At 42.3% G+C, this 26352-nt stretch overlaps 1 protein-coding gene across 2 annotated transcripts; it reads left to right on the top strand.

Moving 5' to 3' along the window:
• Positions 1-208: 208 nt before the first annotated feature.
• LOC142014766 (Golgi pH regulator) lies at positions 209-26070 on the top strand. 2 transcript variants are annotated; one of them, XR_012646039.1, is made up of 14 exons: positions 209-318; positions 3867-3926; positions 5130-5233; positions 6314-6420; positions 6978-7079; positions 9980-10100; positions 10399-10479; positions 14405-14514; positions 17822-17910; positions 18631-18723; positions 19081-19176; positions 19788-19929; positions 23625-23714; positions 25231-25280. XR_012646039.1 is itself a non-coding variant. In XM_074997843.1 (14 exons), the coding sequence occupies exons 1-14, from the start codon at positions 277-279 to the stop codon at positions 25607-25609; spliced, it is 1368 nt and encodes a 455-aa protein (XP_074853944.1). In that variant the 5' UTR covers positions 209-276; the 3' UTR covers positions 25610-26070. The 2 variants fall into 2 exon arrangements, 1 of the variants encoding a protein (XP_074853944.1); XM_074997843.1 differs by lacking the exon at positions 19788-19929 and adding an exon at positions 25403-26070 and having other exon boundaries at positions 25231-25296.
• The last annotated feature ends 282 nt before the right edge of the window (positions 26071-26352 follow it).

Below are 26352 nucleotides of genomic sequence, written 5' to 3'. Positions count from 1 at the left end.
GCTCGCTTTGCAGGCGACGGGCAGCGATCCCGGCCACGCGGCACACATCAGCGCCTGCGCGCTCCGCTCCCTGCTCATTGGCCACGCCCACTGCAACTTCCCAGCCACTGCCCTTGCGTGCTGGTCCTCCCCCACCCCAGCTGGGCCGGCCGGGCGCAGGCGCAGAAGCTGGAAGACGGTGGCGGGGGCGGAGCCAGGCCCGGCCGGCCGCGCGCGCTGGAAGCCGGAGCGGGCAGCGGCTGGGACAGCTCGTGCCCCCCGCGCTCCGCTGCCGCCATGAGCTTCCTCCTCGACTCCGGCATCATGGTCACCTCGCAGGTAGCGCCCTGCGCGGGACCCGCCCTCGGCTGCGCCCGGCCTGGCGGGACGGCGGTGGTGTCGCCGCTGCTGCAGCCTTGTCCCTAGCGCCCCGCAGGGCCTGGGCCCCCAGCGCGGCCCCCGCGCCCACCGTGCTGCGGGGCATTGGGCGGGGTCCCCGGCGACAGCTCTGCGGAGCCAGCGAAACGGGCGGGGGCCGCAGGCAGTAGCACGTACTCAGGCTGCAGCCTGCGGGTCGCGCTGCCGGGAGCCCCCGAGCCCAGCCGGGAGCCCCGTTTGTGGTGACGAGCCCCTCAGCCGGGCCGGGGGCAGCGCCCAGCTCCCAACGCTTGTGTTAGTGCTCCCTACGCTCTGACCTTCCGTACACTGGCAGCGCCTCGGGGGGCCTGTGCCTGCTCGCTGCGCTCCCCAAGATTATGGGGCCGAAGGGGCTCTCCATTTATACAGTGGTCAAATACGAGTGCAGTGTCACGGCCAGCTCCCTCCCGTTGTGCTCGTGGTTCCCAGTCCTTTCAGTGTTATGCTCCTTATGCTTAAACACGAAAAAAATAAATGAGGACTTGCCTCTGTGTAACTGTAAATAGAAACAAGAAGTCGTCCTGTGGCACCTTACAGACTAGCAGGTATTTTGGAGCATAAGCTTGCGTGGGCAAAGACCCACTTTGCCGACTCGTGCATCTGACGAAGCAGGTCTTTGCCCACGAAAGCTTATGCTCCAAAATATCTCTTAGTCTGTATGGTGCCACAAGATTTCTTGTTATTTTTGAAGATACAGACTAACTCTGCTACCTCTCAGATAGTCATAAATAGAAAGTGGTTGTCAACCTCCCTGAACCTTTCAGTGGCACCTGTTGAGAACCTGGTGCTCTGATGTGAAGTCCATATTGGAGTTGGATAACACAGACATCTCAAGATCAATTAGGAGCTTTTAATTGCTAAAACAATATTCAGCTGAGTAGAATAATCACAGGTTTGTGATATCAAGCAAGATGGGTTGGCTGGCTATTGAGAATTGAATTCCTGTAACCCAGCATAATTTGTACAAATCCACATTTGCCAATTGTGGCAGCCCAGGAAGCAGGTTCTACCTGCTGTCCTTTGAGCTGTCCACTTGGCTCTGTAGTTGTCCAGACTACTGGTCACTACTCATGGCCTCAGGCTCCTGTTTAGCACTGAGAAATCTGCAGCAGTTTCACTTTCCAAGTCTGAAAAAAAGTTAATTTATGTCTAAGTGTTTTTTGACAAATAACTGAGCTCCAACACAACATTCTTCCTTGACCAGTTTGCAAACCAGGACCATCTCTACTGCTTTCATTTCCAAGAGTTTCCATTGATCACCCTTAATTTTGTCTACTTTTGACATAGTCGTCTTCTCACTTGGAGTTATTCCAGTTAAACTGGATCATTGCCCTTTTATAACCAAAGCCATTTTATCTTTTTTGGGGGGGAAGGGAGGGGTAATTCATATGTGATAGTTGTGATGTGATAGTTGCTTGTCCTGTTTTCTGTCTTCTCCCATACTCCCCAAATCCAGATTCTTAAAACAACTGTTGTCCTTTCCTCTCTGATTACCTCTGTGTACTACTTGCAGTTTGGCTTTTGGCCATTTTTCAGTGCAGCTTGTCTTCTGCATGGTCGTAACTTTGTGCATTGTCTCTGATGACACATCATTTTCCTCTTATTCTTCTTGATTTCAATGACGTTTTTGAACACTGTTCCCCTTGAGCAAGTCTCCATTTCACTTGTTTCTGATTTGGTGTTTTACCTCTTTTACTTTTGTTTCTGTGGAGGCTTTGCATCGTCTCCAGAAACATCAATATGGTACTGTTATTGTGTCAATTTATTGCTGGTATTCTTCTCTTGTAAACCCTTTATATTGGCTCACTCACTTGTGTCTGAGACTGTAAACGCTGCATGCAGATTGTGTCTTCTTGAGTGTTTGTATAATCCGATATCAGAGGAGCCCTAACCTTGATATTATTAGGTAAAAATATTAGTATAGTATTATTATCTTGATATTATTAGGTAAAAATTCATGTGTATGTTTGATCATCTTCCAGACTATTTCTCTGCTCACTCTGTACTTTTCCTTGCCAGCCTTAGCAATGGAATCACTTTACATAGGTAGCGCCTATAATGCCTCCTTAACTCATTCTCTGAGCCTTCTGTCTGACGGTAATAAGTCTTTCCCTTTCGCTATCAGTTGTTTCAAAGGATGAAGTTAATCTTTATAATAAATGCTCTGACTCCTTTCAGTCGCTCTTTAATTCAGACTTTAATTTGGTTTCAAGGCAAAAGTGTTTGATCTTCCTTGACCCATGGTTTCCAGGTCTCCCTTATCTGTTAATGTTTTTTCTGTTTCAGGAGCAGAGCCTCAGTTTGTCCTCTTAGTGCTCATTTACTGCTTGTTGCTCTTTATTTATTTGTTACTCCTCAATCCCAGCTTTCTGTGTGCCATAATGCTGTCAAATTTTTAGTGTGTCCTAGGGATAGGAGTAGTCAGTTGGTGAATTGTGGGCCAAATCCAGAGCACGGATGCTTTTGCATGGATCTTGAAATCTTTTCACTTACTTATTATCATTATTGTTTTTTATTATTGTCTCTGGAGTAGGGACCTCACCTATACTTTGATAAGAAATATGGACCTTAACAAAAAACAGACTGTTCTATTCTTTAAGAGCTGATGCTATATCAGTGCCATCCATTCTGCCTTTCACATCTTATTTAATCAAAATTATCCTTCTAAGATACATTAAAAAAGTCTTACATGTTCTTTGTGTTCATCTGCTCTTAACTGGAGTTGGAGCACGTATACCCACCTGTTTTCAGACCAATGTTCTTGAGCTGTTTGAGAGACAGGTGTGGCCCTGTGGCTAGAGCAGGGCATTGGCAGTCAGAGTTCTGTGCTTTACATATTCAGTTGTGAACAAGTCACCTAACCTCTGTATGCCTCAGTTTACCCCATCTCCAAAAAGGGAGTTTATTCTATCTCCCAAAAGTTGACGCCTATCTAAAGTAAATTAATCAAGTGTTTTGCTTCGAGTGTCTCCAATGACAAGTGCTATGTCAATGAAAAGCATTATTGGATCTTATCTGTCTTCTCCCTGCAATTTTTTTTTATAGATGGGGATTTGGCTTTCACATATTCTGCCTTATTTGTAACTTCCTTTACCTCCTTTTAAGTTGTTTCTCGTGGTTTTTCTTTCGCTTAAATGTCTTTCCAGAGCATTCTGAGACAGTGTTTTAAGGCAGTTTTTATTTTTTTTAAACATAAAAGGCATTTTAGGTCTTCATTAGTCTAGTGAAAGAGATTATTTCATGTCTGTCTATACGGTGTCTCAGTTACATTTCCATTTCACTTTAGTATCTTCCCCTCCCCATATGAATAGCCATTATTGACCTCTGGTATTGGATCCTTAGGAACTGTGTTAAGGGAAGGAATTGTGCTTCTTTCTGTACATTGTCTGATGTGGCATTGCCAACAAGTTTGGGACTTGACATTTTGCAAGTTTCTTCTCAATGCCTGCAGATTTGCCTTTCTCTTACAGGTGCTCTTCTTTGGATTTGGGTGGCTGTTCTTCATGCGTCGGCTATTCAAGGATTATGAGGTGAGTAGGGCTGTTTCATTCAAAGTGTGACTCTTTACTTTTCAAAGTAAAGTTGTCACCTACAAATCAAGTCCATTTAATACAATGAGTAAAAAGCAGTTTGGAGTACTTTACCTTCCTTTGGGTTCCTCCCCTGGTGGTATTTTTGTGGTTTTACATTTACATTTTCATACTTTTAAAAAAATAATTTTTTTCCTCTTTGAAAAACCCACCTAGAAAACAGAGGAAATAGACTATTCTGGGAAAACTAGTGGAAATTACCATGCACAGAGCTGTTAAACATAAACAAATCGAAAATGTATAAACTACATATCAAAACAAAAAAGCAGTCAAGTATTACTTTAAAGACTAACAAAATAATGTATTAGGTGAGCTTTCGTGGGACAGACCCACTTCTTCAGACTGTAGCGATAGTCTGAAGAAGTGGGTCTGTCCCACAAAAGCTCACCTAAAAAATTATTTTGTTAGTCTTTAAAGTGCTACTTGACTGCTTTTTTGTTTTGATAGTATATAGACTAGCACGGCTCCCTCTCTGTTACTAAGAAACTACATATGTATATGTATCCCTTGCCTATTTGGATTATACTCACCTTTGATATTCCTCATAATAGTCAAAAGCAACATTTTTGAGTTGATTAGTATCCCGAGACTTTAAATTTTGGCAACGTGTTTGAGAACAGCATGACTGGAGTGTTATGAAGAAGCTAAGGAGGATGATAAAACTGTGAAGTGTCGCAAAATGAGAGAGGTATGCGAGAGGGAGCAAGAGTATTGTGTTGGCTGGGAATGATCAAAGTGCAGGCCAGAGGCAGTCCCAGAGAGCACTACAGTACGAGCTATGACTTCCCATGTCCAGGATTCAGAGTTCAGTCACGCTGAGACTAGAGGGACCAGTGAGCGATGCACCATCTTGATTCATGTGGCCTTGCTGGAGCACGTAGTCTCTTTCTATACTGCATGTCTATATTCTGTACTGCTGTCTTGAGTACAAAGGCAACTACAGTCAGTTTAACGTTGTACAAACCGGATGTAGCCCCCGGCTCCTTGAAAACTCCCAGTTTATCCCCCCCACCTTTTTTGGCAAGGTCCAGGCACCTCAAGCGTCGACGCTGTTTTGTGTTGAGTCACCTCATGGATTATTTCCCTTGTCTGGTATATGAAGGTGGAAATGTCTTATCTCTGACCTTGTTTGCTCCATCACAGGTGCGACAGTATGTTGTGCAGGTAGTCTTCTCTGTGACCTTCGCCTTTTCCTGCACCATGTTTGAACTCATCATCTTTGAGATCCTGGGGGTACTAAATAGCAGGTATGTGTGGGGCTACTATCCATGCGTTCCTAGATTGAGGCCCAGTTTTTGTTTTACTCTCCAGATGCTTGGGTACAAGTTCTGGGTTAAATATCCCCATATCAGAGTGTAGGCAATATTGTGAATAACTCAGTGAAGACATCTGAGCAGCAGTATCATCCATACTAGGGGTGCACCAAGTGGGGAGCGAGTCCCCTTGGGGACAGGAGGTGTGAAATTTTATAAAGTGGGGGAACAGCACAAACAGCTGCTGGGTCTTACTCATCCATCTCATCAAAAATATTGAAATATGTTACTGTTTTATGGATGTGTGTTCACATTTATATACCTATCAATAAAGTTTTTACATTTCACCTGCTTATTTTCTTACACATGTTGAAAGGTGTTTTTTGTTTGGTTGTTTTTGTTTTTGTTTTTGTTTTTTGTTTTTAATATGAACATAACTGAAATTTCCATCAGTTGGATTACATTAGACAGGGCTGTGTGTGGGGGGTGGGTGGGGAGGGGGTTGATCCTAATTGCTGGGAAGAAAAGTGAGCCTCTTACTTGCTCTTACCTCTTCCCATGATACAAAAATAAGAGTCCACTCTTAAGGAAATTAAAAGGCAACACATTTAAAATGGATAAACTGAAGTCTCCTCCTCCCAATGTATTATTAATCTGTGGAACTTGTCACTGCAGTGCATCAGTGAGAAGAACAGTTTGCATGAGTACCGGTATAAATAAGAACACAGCACATTACACTAGGTTGGAAAAATTGGCAGGCATTCTCAGAGTCTCTTGCTTTGTGGAATAAACTGATCCATAGCCAAAATTAGGAAATATTGTTGCGTTATTGCTCAGTTAGATGCATTATGAAGTTGCATTGACCATTGTGGACACAGGATACTTGATCAGATGGCCCACTGCTGTGTTCTGGTATGATAATTCATTTTTATGCACATTTGTGAGCTCTACAGTAGAATTCAGTATGGGGTGCCTAATGTGCTGCTTTCAGGGCAGATGTTACCTCGTTGTGTAATTTAGTGTGAAGGAGAAGGTTGAGTAGAGTTAAACTTTAATCTTTTGATTCCTTTTCAGCTCCCGGTATTTTCACTGGAAACTGAACCTGTGTGTGATTTTGCTCGTCCTAGTCTTCATGGTGCCTTTTTACATTGGCTACTTCGTTGTGAGCAATATTCGACTATGTGAGTGTACAGATCCACTGGTGTGTGACTTGTTCAAGAATTATGCTTCGTAGTATGGGACAGGCCCTTTTCTCTTTTAAGAATAACTTTATTTGGTCTCATACTCTCTCAGTTCTGATTTGTGTAACTCCTCTTCGTTTGTCTCAAAGTTTTCAGGGCTTCAAATGTGAGACTGTTCAGTCTGAAAGTAATTAAATAAATAATTGGTTGGGGTTTTAACCCCAGGACTTAGCAACATTCACCCTCCCAGTTTATGGGAGCTCCAGAGTGGCTTACGTCTTGAGAAGTAGGCTTACTCAGAACTTCTCAGAGGCATCACTGCATGACTTCTTGCTCTTGATTGTGTCTGTCAGGTGACCGAGCCATTTAGAGTTGACCAATTTCCAGTGTATTCAAGTACTAAATATTGCTAGCACTCAAGCAGTGCCTGAGTGTGCCTGTTTTTGTATCTGCATTCAGCACAGCCTTTGGACCAATTTACTGATTCTGCAGCCTTTCATGAAGCCTAGATATGGGAACTTCCTAATGTTGCTTGTTTTCTCTCTTCCTTTTCACAGTACATAGACAAAGACTGCTCTTTGCCTGTGTCGTCTGGTTGACATTCATGTATTTCTTCTGGAAACTGGGAGATCCATTTCCTATTCTCAGCCCAAAACATGGTGAGTTTCATATGCGTTTTTCTTTCTCCTCTTTCTCCTTTGCAGAGGTAGTGCTTCAGCCGTTCACTGTCTGGCTCTTGGCAATGCTGTGAACTGAAGTAGATTCCATAGTGGTTGCTTACTCCTGATGAGAAGTTCTGAAAGTCAGGAGAACCCTTGTCAACCTTTAATGTCACCACAATGCACAGTTCCAAACTGTACTGCTTGAATCACCCGGATTGTTTTCCTTCCTGAAAACAACAAAAATCTAGCAGGTCAGCAAGTGTTAGGTGAATCTCAAGGAACTTAACATACTTTGCCAGTGTTTTCGGGGACAGAGTCCTCAAAATCTAAGACCTAAATGTTGGTCACCATGTTCACTCCCTTTTCTTACAGATGCTAGAACAAACAAGTCCAGGGAAGAAGAGGACTTAGGCTATGTCTAGACGGGAGGCTTCTATCGACAAAACTTCTGTCAACAGAAGTTTTGTCGACAGAGCATGTGTCTCGATTGCAGATCTCTCAGAAGAGATCTGGTCAGGAGTATTCTGTTGACATCCCTGTATGCTTCATTCCATGAGGAAGAAGGGGTGCCTCAACAGAGGGGAGTTTTCAGACGTATGGCCCTGGGTGGTTGGGCCAAGTGTTGGAAAAACCTCTCCCAACAGAACTGTTAGCAAAAGATATGCAAATTGCAATGCACAGTTTGTGTATCCTCTGCCGACAGTTCCCTGCAGTCTAGCCACAGCCTGTTATTGAATAGTCACTGCTGAATTCTTGAGACCTGATTTTTGTTATCATGTTCTCCAGCTTCTGTTGAAATGAATGAGAATTTTGTACACATGAGTGTCTTCAGAATCAGTCCTTAAATGCTTAATGGATGATTTTTACCCCCTTTGGAACCCCCCCCCCCCCCCGAATTGAAAGGACCAAAGAAGAAAGGGAAAATTAACAGTATGGCATGACCCTATAATAGCTGAAATGTTTGACCTGTGATTCCAAAACATTTTTGTCTCTGAAAGAATGGCTGATTATTTCACACCCCACTGAAATCTACTTTTCTCTGGGATTGAATACAGCAGCTATTCAGTAGCGTATAACAACGTTGCGGAGCAGTTCAAGGAGCCGGAGGAAAGTACAGGTTGGACCTCCCTGATCAGGCACCCTCTGTACCTGACTGGTCTGAAACAAGGGAATTTGCCTAACCAGAGAAGGGTCCTGGCTCCATTTCAGACACCAGCTGGGCTGCCAGATCCCTGGCTCTGCCGGGCTGCGAGCTGCTGGCCCTTCTGCTGCCTGACTCCTGGCCACTGGTGTGTTCTAGCCTGGGAACATCCTGATCCTGCTGAACCACAGATGTTGCCAGACTGGAGTCCCATTTTAGGGAGGTGCAACATGTAGTTTGTGTCCATTTGAAGCTTCATGAAGAGCTTGGGTTGGCAGAATGTAGCCCTCCAGCTGGAATTTGGCCAGGCCGTTTTAGGTGAAAAAGTGCTGTGGAATCTTTGACCACTGGAAATGTCAAGGATCTCATATTTTGCATCCAGTCTTAAAGATGGTGGTCTCAGTCACACAGTCCTTTAGCCCTGTGTGCAGGTGTTGGCTTGAAGAAACTAAGAGAAGATCACCCTCTGCTGCATCACCAGTGTCAGAGCATATTCTTCAATTTTTCACTAGTAACAGAGAGGTTGCTGTGTTAGTCTGTATCCTACCAAACAAAACAGCAGTCATGTAGCACTTCAAAGATTAACAAAATAATGTATTAGGTGATGAGCTTTCATAGGGCAGACCCATTTCTTCAGATCTGGAGATAGGATCTCCAGATCTGAACAATTTTCCACTAAAACTTTTGTTGCTCCCCATTATGACTTTATAAAATGAACACTGTATGTCTCCTGTCTGATCACAAGAGGTGGAATGCTAAGAAAAAACTTGGGATGTCTTGCTTTAAGCATTTGAACATGTCATTTTAAAGGCATCTGTATTTTACTTATATATATAACAGCATGTGGGGCAAAAGGCCAATGTATTGTTGTCGTCTAACTGGTGTAAATGTACATGTGGCTGCACGTGACTCTGTGGTCTCAGACTCCTTTTGTTAAGGCTATTTCCTATTATTTTCATCATTTATTTCCCTTCTCTGAAGCATGAAATGTGGCCTGGCTCTCAGCCACCTCAGCTTCATAAGCATGTAAACTCCAAATGTGCAATGTGTGACTGCAGCTTTGTAACCCATTCCTAAAATGTGGGTGGTGTTTACTAGTCCAGGTTATTTGATGTCTTTGAAAACTTGGTGTGTGGTTGTAACCGGCAAGAAAGAGTTAGGGTGGAAAACTAAACTTAGTCCACATTTTGGATTAATATTTTAATATTTTTACAGTGCTGGTTGCAATACTGAGCCTTAGTCTGTGTGTTTTTATTGAAATATTTTCAGAGTGGATTTAGCACTAGTACAAAATGCCAGAGTGACTGTTGTAGTGTATGGCAACTTCACCTTATTCCCCCCCATGGTCCCTTGAAGGCACTCACTACAGCAGGAGGGAAAAGAAGCTGCCCGTGGGCCAGGTGCAGTTCACCAGGGTTAGCTCCTGCGGGGCTGCCGGATGCTTTAGTTCCCTGCGGAGGTAAAAAAGCATCTGGCAGTCTGCTGGGGCTAATACTGGTGAACTGCATCTGGCCCTTGGACTAGTGATTTAGCATCTGCTGCAGACTCTCCTGAGCCTTGGTTCCCTCTCCTGTTTTAAAACCTGGCATTCTTCCCTGGGAGAGCATGCCCCCACTCCTCAACCTGGCACTTGGACTTTGGAGGCACTTAGTTAGAGTAAGTAATAAAATGAATACTATATTATTTCATTAGGACACCAAAATGTAAAGCAGTACAGCAAAAGCAGTTGCTTACTCACGTTATCTCTGTTTCTTAGGAATCTTGTCCATAGAGCAGCTCATCAGCCGAGTGGGTGTGATTGGGGTGACACTCATGGCTTTGCTTTCTGGATTTGGTGCTGTCAACTGTCCATACACATACATGTCCTACTTTCTCAGGTAACGCAGCCTCTTTGCATTTAATTTTGTACACCCCTTGAGATTTTTCCGTCGTCTTGTTTATGCACTCTTTCAGGTTCCCCTAGGACACTGCACAGGTTTGGTTCTGACCCTTCCTTTCCCATCCCTCCACTCCTGATGATTCTAGCTGTCCCATCTACACTGCAGGACCCCTTCCATCGCTGATGTATGCTGTCCTCGCTAGGCTCGTCATTTTCAATTTGTTTGTCGCACATGTTTGCCCTTGGTCAAATTCTTCTTGGAGTGGAGTAGCAAGGATATTGTGTGTAAATTGCAGGAATGTGACAGATGCAGATATTCTAGCCCTGGAACGCCGTCTCCTCCAAACCATAGACATGATCATCAGCAAGAAGAAAAGGTGAGTGAGACACTATGCCTCCATATTTTTATGGAAATGTGGTATTGGCTATGAATATGCGTAATTTGAATATGTTTTTTGCAAAACAGGGAAAGTAACATCGTTCAAGAATGCATATTTTCTATTTGTGTGAATGTGTCATTCTTATGTGATGTTAGAAATATGAAGTGTAAACATGCTTATTAATCTTGGTCTTCTAGTGAAAGCCATTAGTGGTACTTAAGGAACTTAATGGCCTAAGGCTCAAGACAATGATCTGTAAATGGTTTTCTTTTCCCTGTAAGCCAGAATTGTTCTTAGTCTTATAAAGACATGTGACCATGCCACCTGGTGCTGGAATCCATATTGAATTTTGTACTATTTTGGTAGAGAGGGGATTGCAAAGTTTATGAGCTTGTTCTGCGAAAAACGTTTTTACAGAGTAAGACAGATTTATTTGGTGTTTGGTCTTATTTGGGACGGTGCTCCCGGATGGTGACAAGTCCCTGTAACTGAGCCCTGTCAAAGCTAATATTCTATCACTTTGTTACTCCGCTGGGGGGCTGTTACCCCAATTCTTTGTCCTTGCTGGGGGAGACCAGAGCTTCTGGCCCAGCAGGACAGGGTGGTGGGGTGCCGCAGAGGGGTGGTAGGTGGGCTCATTGGTATGATCAGCACATTGTGTGACATTGGGGTTGGAGTTAGCTAAATACAGAGATAGGGTGTTCTTGGAATAGCCAAAATTTTGGCCATCAGGACTGCATTAAAGAAGCGGGAAGTAGTTGCATAGCTGTATCAGGTAAGATTCATTGCTGTAGTAAAACAAGCACTCTGAAGGGGTTAAAATGGTTTATTTTATTGTAGGCAGTCATTTTGTGGCCTGAAACAGAATCTGTTCCATTATGGGCCTAAATCCCAAACAATCTGATTTTCGATTACAGGGGCACTGATGGAGCTTCTTTGACATATTGTTGCCATCTGACAGTTAAGTGGCCTGTCTAAAGTGAGCTGTTAGTTCTAGTCCATTTTGTCTGAATGAGTGTCTGTGTCCTGTAAAACCACCACTGATGGCTCCCTTTTTGGGAGTTTCAGGAAAGCAACAGTTGCATGGAGAGTAAGTTCCCATCTCTCCCTTAGGTGTGTTTCCTCATCCGGGTTGAAACATGTAGGCAGGCCAGAGCTGGAAGTTTATATGGCTGCCTTTGTCTATGTCTACTCTAGGAGTGCTCAACTGGTGGTGGTATATTGATATACTGAACAGTGAAGCACTCATAGGGTGGATGTAGATATACTAGCAAAACTGCGTTTTTGCTTGGGTAGCTGTTTTAACACCTTCTGCCTCCCTTTCTCTCCCCAGAAAAATAAATTGTTATGGTGAAAGCTTTTCTGGTGTAATTGTGTTTATGCTGGGGACATTTGTCAACACAGCAATGTCAGTCAGGGAATCATACCTCATCACACTCTTGTCCGATGTAACTATGCAGTCAGGAATCCCTGGTATAGACCTGTTGTACCCATTCTGTAGCTCAACAGGGGACTTCACTCTCCTAGGTTGTCAGCCTAGCAGCAAATTCACAGAGCAAAAAAATGGAAGTAAACCCTCAAACAACTGCTTCTGGCACGCGCTTGTCATAATATGCTTGCTTTTAGTTGGCAAAGGCCTGCTATCTGATTCACTCTGTGGGTGTATCTTTAGTCACTGCTCTCCAAATGTATATCTGATTTAAGCTCTAAAGGGAGAGGAAGGAGATGTTCTAAAACCTGTTAGAGAACTAAGGTTCAGTCAGTAATTGCAGAGATGTTCTGATAGTAAGTGGGAAGGGAATTGATCAAACCCAAAACCCAGTGGTTTAGCGTAGATTGTCTGTTATGCAACACAGTAAATAGCGGCCCTCATAGATGTGGTGCCTACAGAATTTACATTTAATGCTGCATCTTGATCCATGTATTTTGGTTGTAATATATGGCACATTGGGACCTCTGGTTTCTGTTTGCCATATTTCTGTTGGGATGGTAGAGATGATTGAGACATGCCCCTGGCCAGATCAGGCCTGCCTGCCATCAGTCAGAAAACCTTCTGGATACAGAACCATCCTTACATTATTATTAGGTAATGGCATCTATAGTGTGTTGAATATTTGGGGGTGATATTTAACTCTCTTTGGCTTAAAAATGCAGATTGCTGTGGGGCTTCAGTAAGACTATACTAAGTGCTTAAGTTCTGTATGATTCTGTTTTTTCCCCAACAGCTGTATGGATCATATAACTGAAGTCCATGTGCTTGTAAGGCAAAGTTTAAAACAGAGTTCTGTAAATCCAAGCATAGTGGTGTTTAGTAGAAGTGGGGAAAAAAATAAGAAAAATGGTGATTTGTTCCTTGTCAAGAGAAATTTTTAGGAACAGGTTGGACAAACACACATTAGTGGTGATCTGAGTTTCCTTGGTGCTCCTTCAGCATGGTGGTGTTAACCTTGTGGAGGTCCTTTTGAGTTGCACATTTTTACGATAGGGAAGAAATAAATAGTTGTATGTTCTCGTTATTGGAGAACTTCCCTCTGTGCTTTGCTGAGTGTCACAAGGGTCTGTATTTTGAGTTGGGAGGGAGAGGTACTGTAACATAAAATAACTATTAATGTCCTTGAAGAGGGCTTGATACCAAATGTGACTGTACTGGCTGCAGATACAAAAAAGAGGACCAGTAAACCCAGTGGAATCATATATTGCACTGGTACTGCTAAGAATAGGTTTCAGCATGGGGTGCATAAGTGGCTCATGCATTTCAGTGTTGGTAAATGTTGGATCAGTGAGGGTGGGATCCAGCAGTGATTATAGGGATTAGGGAGCATGAGGGACACTATATAGCAGCTGTATTTGAACCAGTTCTTGAAGTCTTTTATAGGTGATCCAAAGCATAGAGTCATAGAACACTAGAACTGGAAAGGACTTCCTGCCCCCATGGTGGGACCAAGTACTATCTAGACCATCCCTTGTAGATATCTATCAACCTGCTCTTAAATATCTCCAGCAATGGAGATTCCACAGTCTCCCTAGGTAGTTTATTACAGTATTTAACTACCCTGATAGTTAGGAAGTTTTTTTTTTTTCTAATGTCCAGCATAAACCTCCCTTGCTGCAGTTTAAGCCCATTGCTTCTTGTCCTATCTTAAAGGCCAAGGAGAACAATTTGTCTACTTCTTCCTTGTAATCCTTTATGAGGTACTTGAAAACCGCTATCATGTCCCCTCTAAGTCTTCTCTCTTTTCTAAACTAAACAAGCCCAGTTATTTCAGTCTTCCCTCATAGCTCTCTAGACCTTTAATCATTCTTGTTGCTCTTCTCTGGACCTTCTCCGATTTCTCCACATTTTTCTTGAAATGTGGTGCCCAAAACTGGACACACTACTCCAAATTAGGCTTAACCAGTGCACAGTACAGCAGAGGAATGACGTCTCGTGTCTTGCTCCCCATGCTCCTGTTAGTGCATCAGACAGTCCAGTTCCGTAATGGTTTTACGTGCTTGTGCTTTATGAAAGCTTGCCACACAGGCTAGTAATTACATTCAGTCCAGTCTTTACAGCTCAGGGGAGAAACCAGTTGTACAGTGATTGAGATACTCCCTGGGTAAGAGGATATTAGCGGGTTGTGTGGTCTCTCAGAGTCATATGATTTGGAAAATGACAAGGAAAGCGACAAGTCACATGATTGCAACACTGTTTAAATCTTTATTTTTAATTGGTGTGAAATCCATTCTCTATTACTGAAACCTGGACAGCATTGCAACTTGTTTGATTAGGACTGGATTCCATTCCTGGGCTGAGTAAGATGTGTCTGTTTTGGAGCAAGACTGATGGTTGGGTGAATGTTTGAGGTGTCTCTCTACCCTGAGTTTCACAGTGACTGCAGCAGAAGGTGTCTTTTTCTGAGCACTGAATCTTTTTCCTTTTCAGGATGGCAATGGCTCACAGGACCATGTTCCAAAGAGGGGAAGTTCACAACAAACCCACTGGCTTCTGGGGAATGATAAAAAGTGTTACGGCAACCACGCCTGGCAGTGAAAGTATCCTTTCTCTCCTGTCCCTGGGGCCCCAGGCTATTCTCCACTGAGTAGAAGTGGGATTTAATTAGGAAAAAGGACAACCAGAAAGTGTTGAGGTACATTTGGTAAACAGTGGGAATTAAAGACAGTAGTTCCTGCCAAGCCATTTATGCTCAGCGTTGAAAATCAAATCCCTCAAAACGGGGAGGGGCAGGGAATCTCACTTAGAGCTTTATGGGTGGGGTTCTGGGCTAACAGGAAGGAACATAAGAGTACTGGACAGTGAGGCAGTTTCTTCACATGGTTTGGTAATCAATTTGTAACTCCTGTAAGAAGTTCTGCAGATGGTTATGGAGGGGCAAGTAAGAAGGAGGTGCCAATGGAGATTAAGGAATGGGGATGATATTTAAAAAAAATACAGTTTTTGGGATAGGCTTAGTTCTGTTTGGTAATGGTGTCATGTTAATGGATTTTTGTATTGGATATGGAAGCCATTTTATGGGCTCTGTATATCTGTTGGTGCCAAATATTGTGCTGCGGCAGGGGGGCATGTGAGGTGTTGAAAAAAAAAAGCTGCTGATGCCCCGAATCTGTGTATGCTACTTATATGTTAGTATCATGTTGGTAGGTAAGGTTGTAGATTTTAGCTCTGTAGTTGTTTTAGGAGTATTCAGAGCCAAGAGTACGCAATGGGAGGTGTGATCACCAATCCCACCCGGATAATGGGTTTAACAAAGTCTCAGACGTCGGCACATCTCAGAAATTTGGGACTTGTCAATGGAATGCAGTCGACTCGTCAGGTGACCTGGGTCGAACAAAAGAATTGAAATCAGCTGCCTAGACATCCATTCCACCTGCCATGGGGTGAGCTAACAAAACCAGCCACCAATGACATTTTGCCATAGCCGCTCACAAGGCCCTTCAAAGGCCTGATGGGAAGAAGAGAGGTTTTTTTTTGTTTGTTTGTTTTTTTCCCCTTCCATAGGGGAAAATTATAAAAGGGGCCTAGTAGTACCCATCTTGGAGAAGTCTTGTCTCGAGAAAGATTTTTGTCTTTTGTTCCTCTTCCTGTTCCAAGGATCCATGTTCCAGCACACTGACCCCAGCTGGCTGGAGCTACAATTCTCCAGTAATTAAGACAGTATAATCTGGAATCCTACCCCTTATGGGGTGTAATTTCAGAGATTTTCAAGAATCAGCAGATAACATTGCTGGCCTGCATCAATAGCTGTAATGGATGTATGTAAAGTATTGCTTTAACAATTTTTCTCTCTAGCCCTGTTCTTTCTTTTTTTATTATTAAACCTTTAGAGGTTTACATCTAAAGGATTTGGCAAGCATGATGATTTGGGTAAGATCCAAATGTATATTGACCAGGGACTGTGGCTGGACCCTTTGGGGCCTGTTACTGATGGTCAGGTGAGATGCCACTATGCCCTTGTATTAATATGAGATTTCAACTGCCAGGGCAGAGCTCACTAGTGACCAGGCTGAGAGCCACTGAAAAGCAGCTAGGTTTTTTGTTTTGTGTTCAGTTTTGCACAGTAACAGGAAGAGTTAGATTACCACTTAATCAATTACTTCATTTATTTATCTAACAAGTTAATCTCTTACTGTTACAATGTTGCTTTGTTTGTTTACCTAGCCAGTTAAGCTCTTGTGGTTGCAATTGTTACAAGGTTTATACTTTGATTACAAATAGCTAGCATACACTCTAATTCATAGATCTATACTTGTTAAATTCATAGATCTATACTTGTTGAATGCGCGCAAAAAGAAACGAAAAGTAAAATACCTAGCAGGTCTTATTCTTACCACTGCATTACCAACATGGCTTGGCCAGTTTCCTCTCAATCCCTTGGGAAGAAGTCCTTTGTCCTTTTTTCCCAGGAGTCGAGCGTCTCCGGGGACCTGGGCAGACCCCCCACCCTCCTGTCCGGCAGGAAAGATGATTGGAGCTCAAATAGGGGGTCTGCCAGATCCCTCTTTATACCCATTGGGTCACGTAGGCTTCTTTCTTGGTTTAATTGAATTAAACTGTCTGATACTGGTTCCTACAGGGAGTTCAAGGGCATAGTTCACACCTGTGAGATAGACAATTGAGGGCATTTGTGTCTTAATGGGCTGGAGATTTTTCCTCATGTCTGGGACAAGTGTCCTGGTGAATCAACTGATGGTAATTAGCCAAGGGCAGTCTGAGGCCTGGTTGTTAATTAGCCCATTGTTCTTAGCTTTGCTCCAGAGCTTCAAAGGCCAAAGGCCGTGGCTAAGGTAAGCCCATCTGCGCTCTCGGGCATTCCGGGGCTGGGCTATTCCTTTTAACCCTTTCGTGCTCTGAAGCACCTAGGGAAGGCAAGATGGAGTAGAGCAAAAGAGGGGGTTCTGTCTGGCTACAGGGCCTGGAAGAATCTGTGTGGATTGGGTGACATAAGTTTACTAACCTCTCTCCTAAGGGTGGGGTTTGTTGGTCTGAGTTGCTAAAGCAGTTGGGAAGTCTGTGGGTTTGCTTGTGTGGCTTCTGGCTGGCCAGTGGGGCTGGCAGAGGTGCTTTTGTGGCTGGTTTGAGTTGCCTTAGCAAGAAGGAAATCCCAGTGTGGGGCTGTAAGGCTGTGTCTACACGGGTACAAATCTTCGAAATAGCTGTATTTCGAAGATTATTAATGAAGCACTGAACTGAATATTCAGCGCCTCATTAGCATTAGGACGTTTCTGGCCGTGGCACTTCGAAAGTGCTGCTTTCGAAAGCACGCAGCTCAGCGCGGCTACATAGGGGTCCTTTTCGAAAGGACCCGCACCTTTCAAAATCCCCTTATTCCGATCAGTGAGCGGGATAAGGGGGTTTTGAAAGGTGCAGGGTCCTTTCAAAAAGGGCCCCTGTGTAGCTGTACCGAGCTGCGCACTTTTGAAGCGCTGCGGCTGGAGGCATCCTAATGCTAATGAGGCACTGAATATTCAATTCAGCGCCTCATGAGTAATCTTCGAAATATGGCTATTTTGAAGATTTGTGCCTGTGTAGACACAGCCTAAGTGGCCCAGTTTTAAGCAGAGATACCCTGGATTGATTTCCTTGCCTGTGCCCAGAAACCCTGTCATATTCCAAAGAGGCATTCATCTAGATGTGACACAGAGATCAGTTATTTGTCCCCGCTGAAGGGAGTATGCTGCCCAGCATTGTTGTAATGGGGTGATCTGAAGGTTTTTCGTTCAGTTTAAACTGAAAGTGTGTCTGTGCTGGTTGCCTAGGAATGGAGAAACTTCAGGGTGTTTATTTCCAGCTGATGGTAGAAATGTCTGGTGGATTCTATCCTTGACTCTTTTGGTTTGCCAGATCTGTCCCTTATCCAGCAGGAAGTGGATGCATTGGAAGAGCTGAGTCGGCAGCTTTTCCTGGAGACTGCTGACCTGCATGCAACCAAGGTATGGATCAAAGAGCTAGTCCAGATTCTTAGGGACAGATTGATAGTCTGGGAGGTGATGAGCAGAGTAGGCAGAAGTAATTTTCAAGCCATTCAGTTGGCAACAATGAAAACAGAAGCTGATTTCTCACCTTTGACACAATTTTGGAAGAGTCTGTCAAATCTCAAACCATTCTCTCCATTTCAGACATGCAGTGCAACTTGTACCTTATCTCAGAAGAGGCCGGAAATCTCAAACTATGTTGGGAGAGAGTAACCAAGAGGCCTGTGCTCCATTTCCCTGCTAATAAGTCCCTAACTCAATTTTTTCTTCTTCAGTTTGGCCTCGCAATATACTGAAGTAATGAGTTTGTACATTCTATAAAAGCTCATATTTTTTTAATACATATCAGTGCTAAAATGTCAGGATGTGGAATGGCTTACTGCAAGACAGGACTGGGAGTTTAGTGATCTAAATTCACTTTCCAGATCTTTATTAGCGATGATGCCTTGGCACGTAACTGGTCAGTGCCTCAGTTTCCCCATGCATAAGAGGAACTACTGTTATAGCTCTGTCTTACTTGGGACTTGCTCATTCATAAATGTGTTTATAAGTACTTTTGTGGCAAGAGCTGCAGCGGGACAAAGTCATTTCTGTTTTTACATGTAACTTACATAAATTCGGATTTTATGTGAACCTGAAAATTTTAAATGTGTGGAATTTTTCTTTGCTCTCTTTCAGGAGAGAATAGAATACTCCAAAACTTTCCAGGGGAAATACTTTAATTTCCTGGGTTACTTTTTCTCTATCTATTGTGTCTGGAAAATCTTCATGGTATGTAAATGTCATACATTGTCCATGAATATCTTGTCTAGAGTGTTTCACCTTGTTTAGATTGTGTTTGACACACATGAGGAGTGAGGTTTTGTACACAGATTCTTGACTGCACCCTGAGAGTATTCTTCCGTTGTTCTTTTATTTTTCTGTACCTGGAAATAAGTCTTTGAATGAAATTGGCATCAATTTGGAATAACTTTCTCTGTTGTGTGTTTTCACATAATTTGTATACTGTTGGTTACCTCTGTGAGGCTGTTCTGTGATGAAATACAGAGCATGTATGTGTGCCAAAGATACAATTGTGCTTTGTATGTCCCATTTCGTAGTGCTGATGCATTTCTCTCTCTCCTGCAGGCAACCATCAATATTGTGTTTGATCGAGTTGGGAAGACTGATCCCGTCACAAGAGGAATTGAGATCACTGTAAATTATCTGGGAATCCAGTTTGATGTGAGAACCATTTAAAACCCCATTCACATCAAAAATTTATATTTTATCTATTACTAACTGAATATTGTGGGAGCAGGTGGTGGGGATTATCTGAGAAGGGGCTTGGATTTCTCCATCAGTCTCTAAGATGGGAAATACAGTATGAACAGAATAGTGTGAACAATAGCAATGATTTAGGTAATAGCATAGAGAGTACACTTAAAGTTTGTGAATGATACCTAGCTGGGAGGGGTTGCACGTGTTTTGGAGAACAGGATTAAAATTCAAAATGATCTGGACAAATTGGAGAAATGGTCTGAAGTAAGTGGTATGAATTTCAATAAGGGTAAATGCAAAGTGCTCCATCGCGGAAGTCTCAATCAGTTGCACAAATACAGAATGAAAAATGACTGCCTAGGATGGCGTACTGCAGAAAGGAATTTGGTTGTCATAGTGGACCACGAGTTAATGAGTCAACAGTGTTAATACTCGGAAAAACCAGTGAACATTATTTTTGAATGTACTAGTGGGAGTGTTGTAAGCAAGAAATGAGAAGAAATTCTTTCATTACACTCCACACTGATTAGGCCTCAAATGGAGTATTATGTCCAATTATGGGTGTCATGTTTCAGGAAAGATGTGGACAAACTGGAGAAAGTCCAGAGAAGAGCAATAAAAATGATCAAAATTTGACCTATGAGAGAAGATTGAAAAAATGGGTTTGTTTGGTCTGAAAAAGAGAAGACTGAGAGGGGACATGAGAGCGGTTTTCAAGTACGTAAAAGATTGTAACAAGGAAGAGGGAGAAAAATTGTTCTTAACCTCTAAGGATAGAACAAGAAGCAATGGGATTAATTTGCAGCAAGGGAGGTTTGCGTTGGACATTAGGAAAAGCTTTCTAATTCTCAGGGTGGTTAGGCACTGGAGTAAATTGCCAAGAAAGCTTATGGAATTTTCATCATTGAAGATTTTTAAGAGCAGCTTAGACAAACACCTGTCAGGGATGCTCAAGATAATAATTAATCTGTCCATGAGTGTAGGGGACAGGACTAGATGATGTCAAGGGCCATTCCCGTCCTGTGATTCCATGATTAATGTTATTCTTAATACTTCAGTATCAAAATTTAATGGTTACTCCTCTCACCACAAAGTTATGACTTGTCTTTGCAAGTCCTGAGTTCATACCTATCCCTATGCTAGAGGTGCATATAATGCGTTATTATTCTATGGGTATCACCTTGAGAGAGTGCCTGTTTTTAAGTGAAATTAATACTGGAGGAAGTCTACTATCCAGAGAGCAGGCCTAGCGCATGTTAGTAGCTCACCATGCTGCATTCCTTAACCTAGAAGGGGGACAGGTTCCTCTGAGCTTTCATGTCACAGCTCCATGAGGTGCAAGCATTTCATTCACCCTCATCTTAATGGAGTTATTGCCAGAGGTGGGGGTTTATAATTCCCAAGCACAGATTCATGGTTAGAGCAAAAATCTGGGAGTCCAGTGAATTGGATTTTTGCTTGCAGCTCTGCCGTTGTCCTTAGAGAAGTCACTTAATCATTATATGCTTTAGTTTTCCCTTCCATAAATTTAGAATACCTATCTTTTGGGATGCAGAGACTTCATTAGCAATTTACAGAGCAAGCACCGTAGAAGTGGTTGTCCATGATGTATCAAATATGAAGGGGAACAGTGGACGATGTGTGTGCATATACATGGTTTGAATTTACAGATCATGGGAGTAGATCTCTGAGGAGTTAAATTAGTATTTGGTAATAATAATGGACAATAATGTAAAAGGGCTCTGACCTGAAGAATTTACTGTCTGTATTAGTGTATTCATTGGATAGACAATATTCACAATGAAAAGTAATGTGTGTGCCTGCACAGTTTTTATACTAGTTAGTACTTGTTTTGTGACTCATAAAATAACTCTACCATTGTGGTTTTTTATTTCTGCTTATTTCAGTTTTCACTTTTTTTTTCTTGCACATTGTTACATTTTTCTGGTGCTATATAAATAATTACACATGCAAAACTACATTAAAGGAACATGATTAAGGTTGCAAAGTCAAGCACTCTGAAGTTAGGAAATGCCAGCTTAAAGGTTGTCTATGCAGCCTTAGTTTAGCTTCCTTGTGTGTATGCAATCTGGTACACTCTGTAGTTATGTGATCATGTACTATTTTTTCCTTTCTTCTTTTGTCTGTCCATCACTCCCCCGTGTAATTGAGAGTACAACAGTGAGAGGCTCCCTGATCTAAATTCAGGTGCCTGAATGTCAAAACAATTAAAATTACCAAGTGAAAACCCTGTATTTTAATAATTGATTTTTTTAAATTAACTTTTTCTTTTGTACTGCAGTTAGGCTATGTCTAGATTGCAGGCTTCTGTTGACAAAACTTCCGTCAACAGAAATTTTGTTGACAGAACATGCATCCAGACCGCAGGTCTTTCAGCTGAGATCTGCCAGTTGTGAATGTTCTGTCGACATCTCTATGCACCTCATTCCACGAGGAAAAAGGGATGTCTCTGCATGGGGTTTTCTGGGGTTTGGCCCCGTGTGATGGGCCAAATATCAGAAAAGCCTCTCCTGACAGAACTGTTGCAAAAGATACTCAAGTGCATTGTGCAATTTGTGTATCTTTTGCCAGCAGTTCTCGGCAATTTAGACATAGCCTTATTTTCTAAAGGAAGATACTTCTGTATTGGTTGATCTAATCATTACAATGTTGTTATACAACTAAATATAACTTTTAAGCTAGATTTGATACACCTGTTTGCCACCTCGGAAGGTACAACACTATATATGCTTTTAATTAAGCAATTATATAGCTTAATATTTTCAGCTTCCTAAGTCTACCTTTTTAGTATGTTAGGAAATGGTGAATGATGTATTACTTGTTTACTATATAATTAACGTTTTGGCTTATGTGTATCAGACTGCACTAGGATGGCAACTGGAATTTATTTAAATACACAAAACAGCATATGATATTTACATTCGTTAAACAAAGCAACCTTTAATATTTTGAATATGTAAACATCTCTTACCAAAATAACTTACCTATTTACAAATAAATTACAAGACGTTTAGGTCTTAATGTATTTTGTGCTAAATTGAGATTTTATTTGAACCAGGTTCTTTTAAAAATATTATAAGTTAAACAATAAAAAGCATTTAAATAAAAATTGATGTTTCATCCACCCTTCTGGACCTGGCACAGTCCCTAGCAGCTCAGAGCTGTAATTGCAGGGAAACTCCTACTAATCCCTGGCTGGGGCATTTTCAAGATGGATGTAACTGTCAGGGAACATACCTCCATTCCTCCAGATCCCTACCAACCTGTGTAATCTGGAGTTTTTCATGTTGTTATGTAATTGAACACACTTGGATGGGTTTTCACAAGGTTGTCAAAAAGCCTGTTCCTGACCACAAAGGTCACTCCCTCCTGGATTCGTAGTCCCTACCCTAATGCGGCCTTTACTGCTTTTTAAATAAAAGGTTCCAGGTTTTTTTATATAGTGAAAACAATGTGTTTTTTCCCTAACCTTATTCCTGGAAATGGCTAAATTGTTGTGACTGAAAGTTTCTGGACTTTTGAACTGGACATCTGGCAGGGAAAATTTTAGCCCAAACAATAACAATAATAATAATAGAATCAAAACAAAAAGCAGTCAAGTAGCACTTTAAAGACTAGCAAAATAATTTATTAGGTGAGCTTTCATGGGACAGACCCACTTCTTCAGACCATAGCCATTCCAGAACAGACTCAATATTTAAGGCACAGAGAACCAAAAACAGTAATCAAGGAGGACAAATCAGAAAAAAATGACCAAGGTGAGCAAAGCAGAGAGTGGAGGGGGTGGGGGAAGGTCAAGAATTAGATTAAGCCAAGTGTGCAGACGAACCCCTATAGTGACTCAGAAAATTCCCATTCTGGTTCAAACCATGTGTTAATGTGCCGAATTTGAATATAAAAGCCAGCTCGGCTGCTTTCCTTTGAATAGCGGTGCTAAAGTTAATAGGTTTGTGCTTTAATAATAATCTTCTCTGTTTGCTGCTGTCATACACCGTCTACCCAGAAGAGGGCAATGCTTCACATCTTTATTATGAGCAGATGGAAGCATCGGACGTTTCCTAGTCTAGTTACACATATCTGAAAGGCAGTTACCGTTATGGACGAAATAATGTGTGTTCTTTTGTATTTCCTCTCAATATTCACATCTGAATCATGAGTTCCTTCCCTAAGTCATATAGGTTAGATCTCGCCATTTCCCATGTAAGTAGAGTAAGTACATGAAAGTATCCATCTGCGTGCCTTCCAGGAGAACATATATCTGTAAACGAGTTTTCTTCAGTCAGTGCCTGCACTGTATGTGATTTCAGATATCCTGTTAAGTGCATATCCATACACAGTCTTCATATGCATGGCTCCACAGATTTAACAGTTTCTTGTTTCTGTTATTTCAGGTAAAATTCTGGTCTCAGCACATTTCTTTTATCCTGGTTGGAATAATCATTGTAACTTCCATCAGGGGCTTACTGATCACTCTCACAAAGGTATGTTTGGCTAGGGCCCTCTTATGTGATAGCAGTCCTGGGGAGTGTGTGTCCATTTCTTACTTAGTTAACAGAGCATTATGTAAACAAAGAGATTTTCAACCGTTTTTCATTTTAGGAGCCCTGAAAAATATTGAATGGAATTGCAGACTCCTTTGGAAATCTTAGATGTAGTCTGTGGACCACAGGTTGAAAACCACGGGTGTAAACCTTCAGTACAAATATAGGATCTTTGGTTTCTGTTTCGATTAGTGAACAAGGGGGAAGTAAACATGATGACGATTGAAGTCCCTGAAGGGTGTGGGGTGGACAAAAAGGTCTTCTCTGGCAGAATGAGGGAGAAGGGGAGAATAACTGTTTCTGATCTACTTATTCTGGTCCTGTTGAGAATGCTGTCATCAGCTTCAGTCACTAAATGCAATGCACCATCTATAAGTGCTTCCAGCTCAAGCTGAGAAATAGTGTGAATGTTAGGTCTTTAAGGAGTATTACAAATGTTGATAAAGTCTTTAGTATAATGGGTGAGACTGACCCTGCACTAGACTTCCTCACTTTAAAAAAAAGACAGACAAACAAACAAAAACCTTCTATGTGGCTACGGACAGTTTTAATCAGCAGGCTTTGTAACTGCTCAGAACAGATCTAGTGATTAAATCCCTGGCTGCTACGTATAGGCAATTTCTGTGACCACTTCCACTGTTGTTACTATCAGTGGTAGAAAGTTTGGGAAATTAAGGGAGGGAGTGTAATATAGAGACATTTTAACAGTGATATGGTAACCTGGATTTGTTAGTATCAGGTATTGAATGGTGATTAAGAGTACAGGTTGAACCTCTCTAACCCAGCACTCTGACAACATCTGTAGTCTGGCATCATTTTAGTTAGCCAGATGACCACATACCATGGGTGTGGCCAGGTTTCCTATGGTCCCAAAAAGTTTGTTTCCAGCCAGCAGTCCTGGTTCTCAGTGTTTTGTGCTGTTGTTTGGCTGTAATTTACCCTAAATTGCTTAAAAGAGCTTAGTAAGCAGTGGAAGTGTTGGTAATGGTGCCAGACAATATTGACCTCCTATGGTCTGGCAAATTCTTTTGCTTGGCACTGGTCAGGTCCTGAGGGTGCTGGACGAGAGAGGTTCAACCTGTATTTGTGTTGCTTCATTTAAACTGCTGTTTGTTTCCTGGTAGCAGGCAGTGGATTAATTCTTAAATGCAAACTTGGAGAACACACAGTAGGGTAAACCTTTTGCTGGCCTGTAAACTGGGTTTAGTGGTACCTTGCCTGATTCTCCATACTGGCAGACCATGCATTAAGTTTCTTCACTTTTAGCTCTAGTGGGATAAACACCTAGATTTGTATCTTTGAAAAATGTGGTGTACATACACACGTAGGAAGCTTACCTTTTTTTCTTCAATGCTGGTTTCTAGAACCAAATGGGAATGATTGGAATATGTCAAAGGGAACACAAGCTTGCCTGGTGATGAGTTCGGTTTTCAATACTTTTTTTTCCTCTTTGCAGTTCTTCTATGCCATTTCCAGCAGTAAGTCGTCCAATGTTATTGTTCTACTGTTGGCACAGATCATGGTGAGTATCCAGACCAGCTAGTGAGCTTTTGTCATATTGCCCAATCTCAGCAAAATAGTCACGTACGAATCAAGTAACTGATGCTTTTTGTGTATCTTATCTGCAGGGGATGTACTTCGTCTCATCAGTGCTCCTAATTCGGATGAGTATGCCCCCAGAGTATCGCATTATCATCACAGAAGTCTTGGGGGAGTTGCAGTTCAACTTCTATCATCGTTGGTTTGATGTGATATTCCTGGTTAGCGCTCTCTCAAGCATCCTTTTCCTCTACTTGGCACATAAACAGGCTCCAGAAAAGCACATGGCACTCTGATTCTGTTCCAGTTCTGCCCACTATTCTGTAATCCCTTCTGGTGGACTACTGCAACTCATCAGGGTGACAGGATTTTGAGAGAGGAAGGGCAGCTGTGCTCCGATGATGCGACAGGCCCTTCTGACTTCCACAGTTGCTTTTAGATGCTATACGGTTCATCCTGTGAGAATGGTGCCATGAGCTGAACAAACAGCAGAGTTAGGAGAAAAGTGGAGGACAGCTGAGAGCCACGGACTAGAACACTCCATGGGACCCAGAGGTGCCTTTATGGTAATGAAAAATCTGCCAGGGATGGTCTGAGGAAAGACCTCTTAAAATTATAGGTAGACAGATTCAGCACAGAAGGCACTGAGGCAGCATGATTTCAGTTTAAAAATAAATCAGTCTTAATTCAGAGTTGGAGGGTGTTGATCCTGGGTCTGAATGCCTGAGTCTTTTTAATTAAACCAACTTCTATAATACCTCATGTTAGCATCACAATTGTTTGTGTCAGTTCCAGTGTCTTTAATGTGGATGAGTAAGTGTGTGAATGTGTCACTGTTTGGCACAGGGGGAAATGGTTTGAGATGTGTATTAGTAGTATAAATCTGTCCTTTATTACCATTTAAGACCTAATGAATCAGAATCCATGCCTTGGGTTACTGTTCCTTGTGAAGTCAAGGATGGTAGCTACAACAGGTTTACATTATACACCAGAAATGTTGTGCTCCTCACCGATCTGTGTGTTCTACATCAGCTCATGC

Source organism: Carettochelys insculpta, chromosome 1, assembly GCF_033958435.1.
Source record: "Carettochelys insculpta isolate YL-2023 chromosome 1, ASM3395843v1, whole genome shotgun sequence".
NCBI classification, from domain to species: domain Eukaryota; kingdom Metazoa; phylum Chordata; order Testudines; family Carettochelyidae; genus Carettochelys; species Carettochelys insculpta.
Note: the sequence above shows the minus strand (reverse complement) of the source record. Positions and strands in the feature narration are given on the sequence as shown.

Bases quoted from the DNA above. Each gene is read 5' to 3' on its own strand.
- LOC142014766 (XM_074997843.1), top strand. From the start codon at position 277: ATGAGCTTCCTCCTCGACTCCGGCATCATGGTCACCTCGCAG. The intron at 3,927-5,129 runs GTGAGTAGGGCT...GCTCCATCACAG, and splicing joins GGCTATTCAAGGATTATGAG to GTGCGACAGTATGTTGTGCA. The intron at 6,421-6,977 runs GTGAGTGTACAG...TCCTTTTCACAG, and splicing joins TGTGAGCAATATTCGACTAT to TACATAGACAAAGACTGCTC.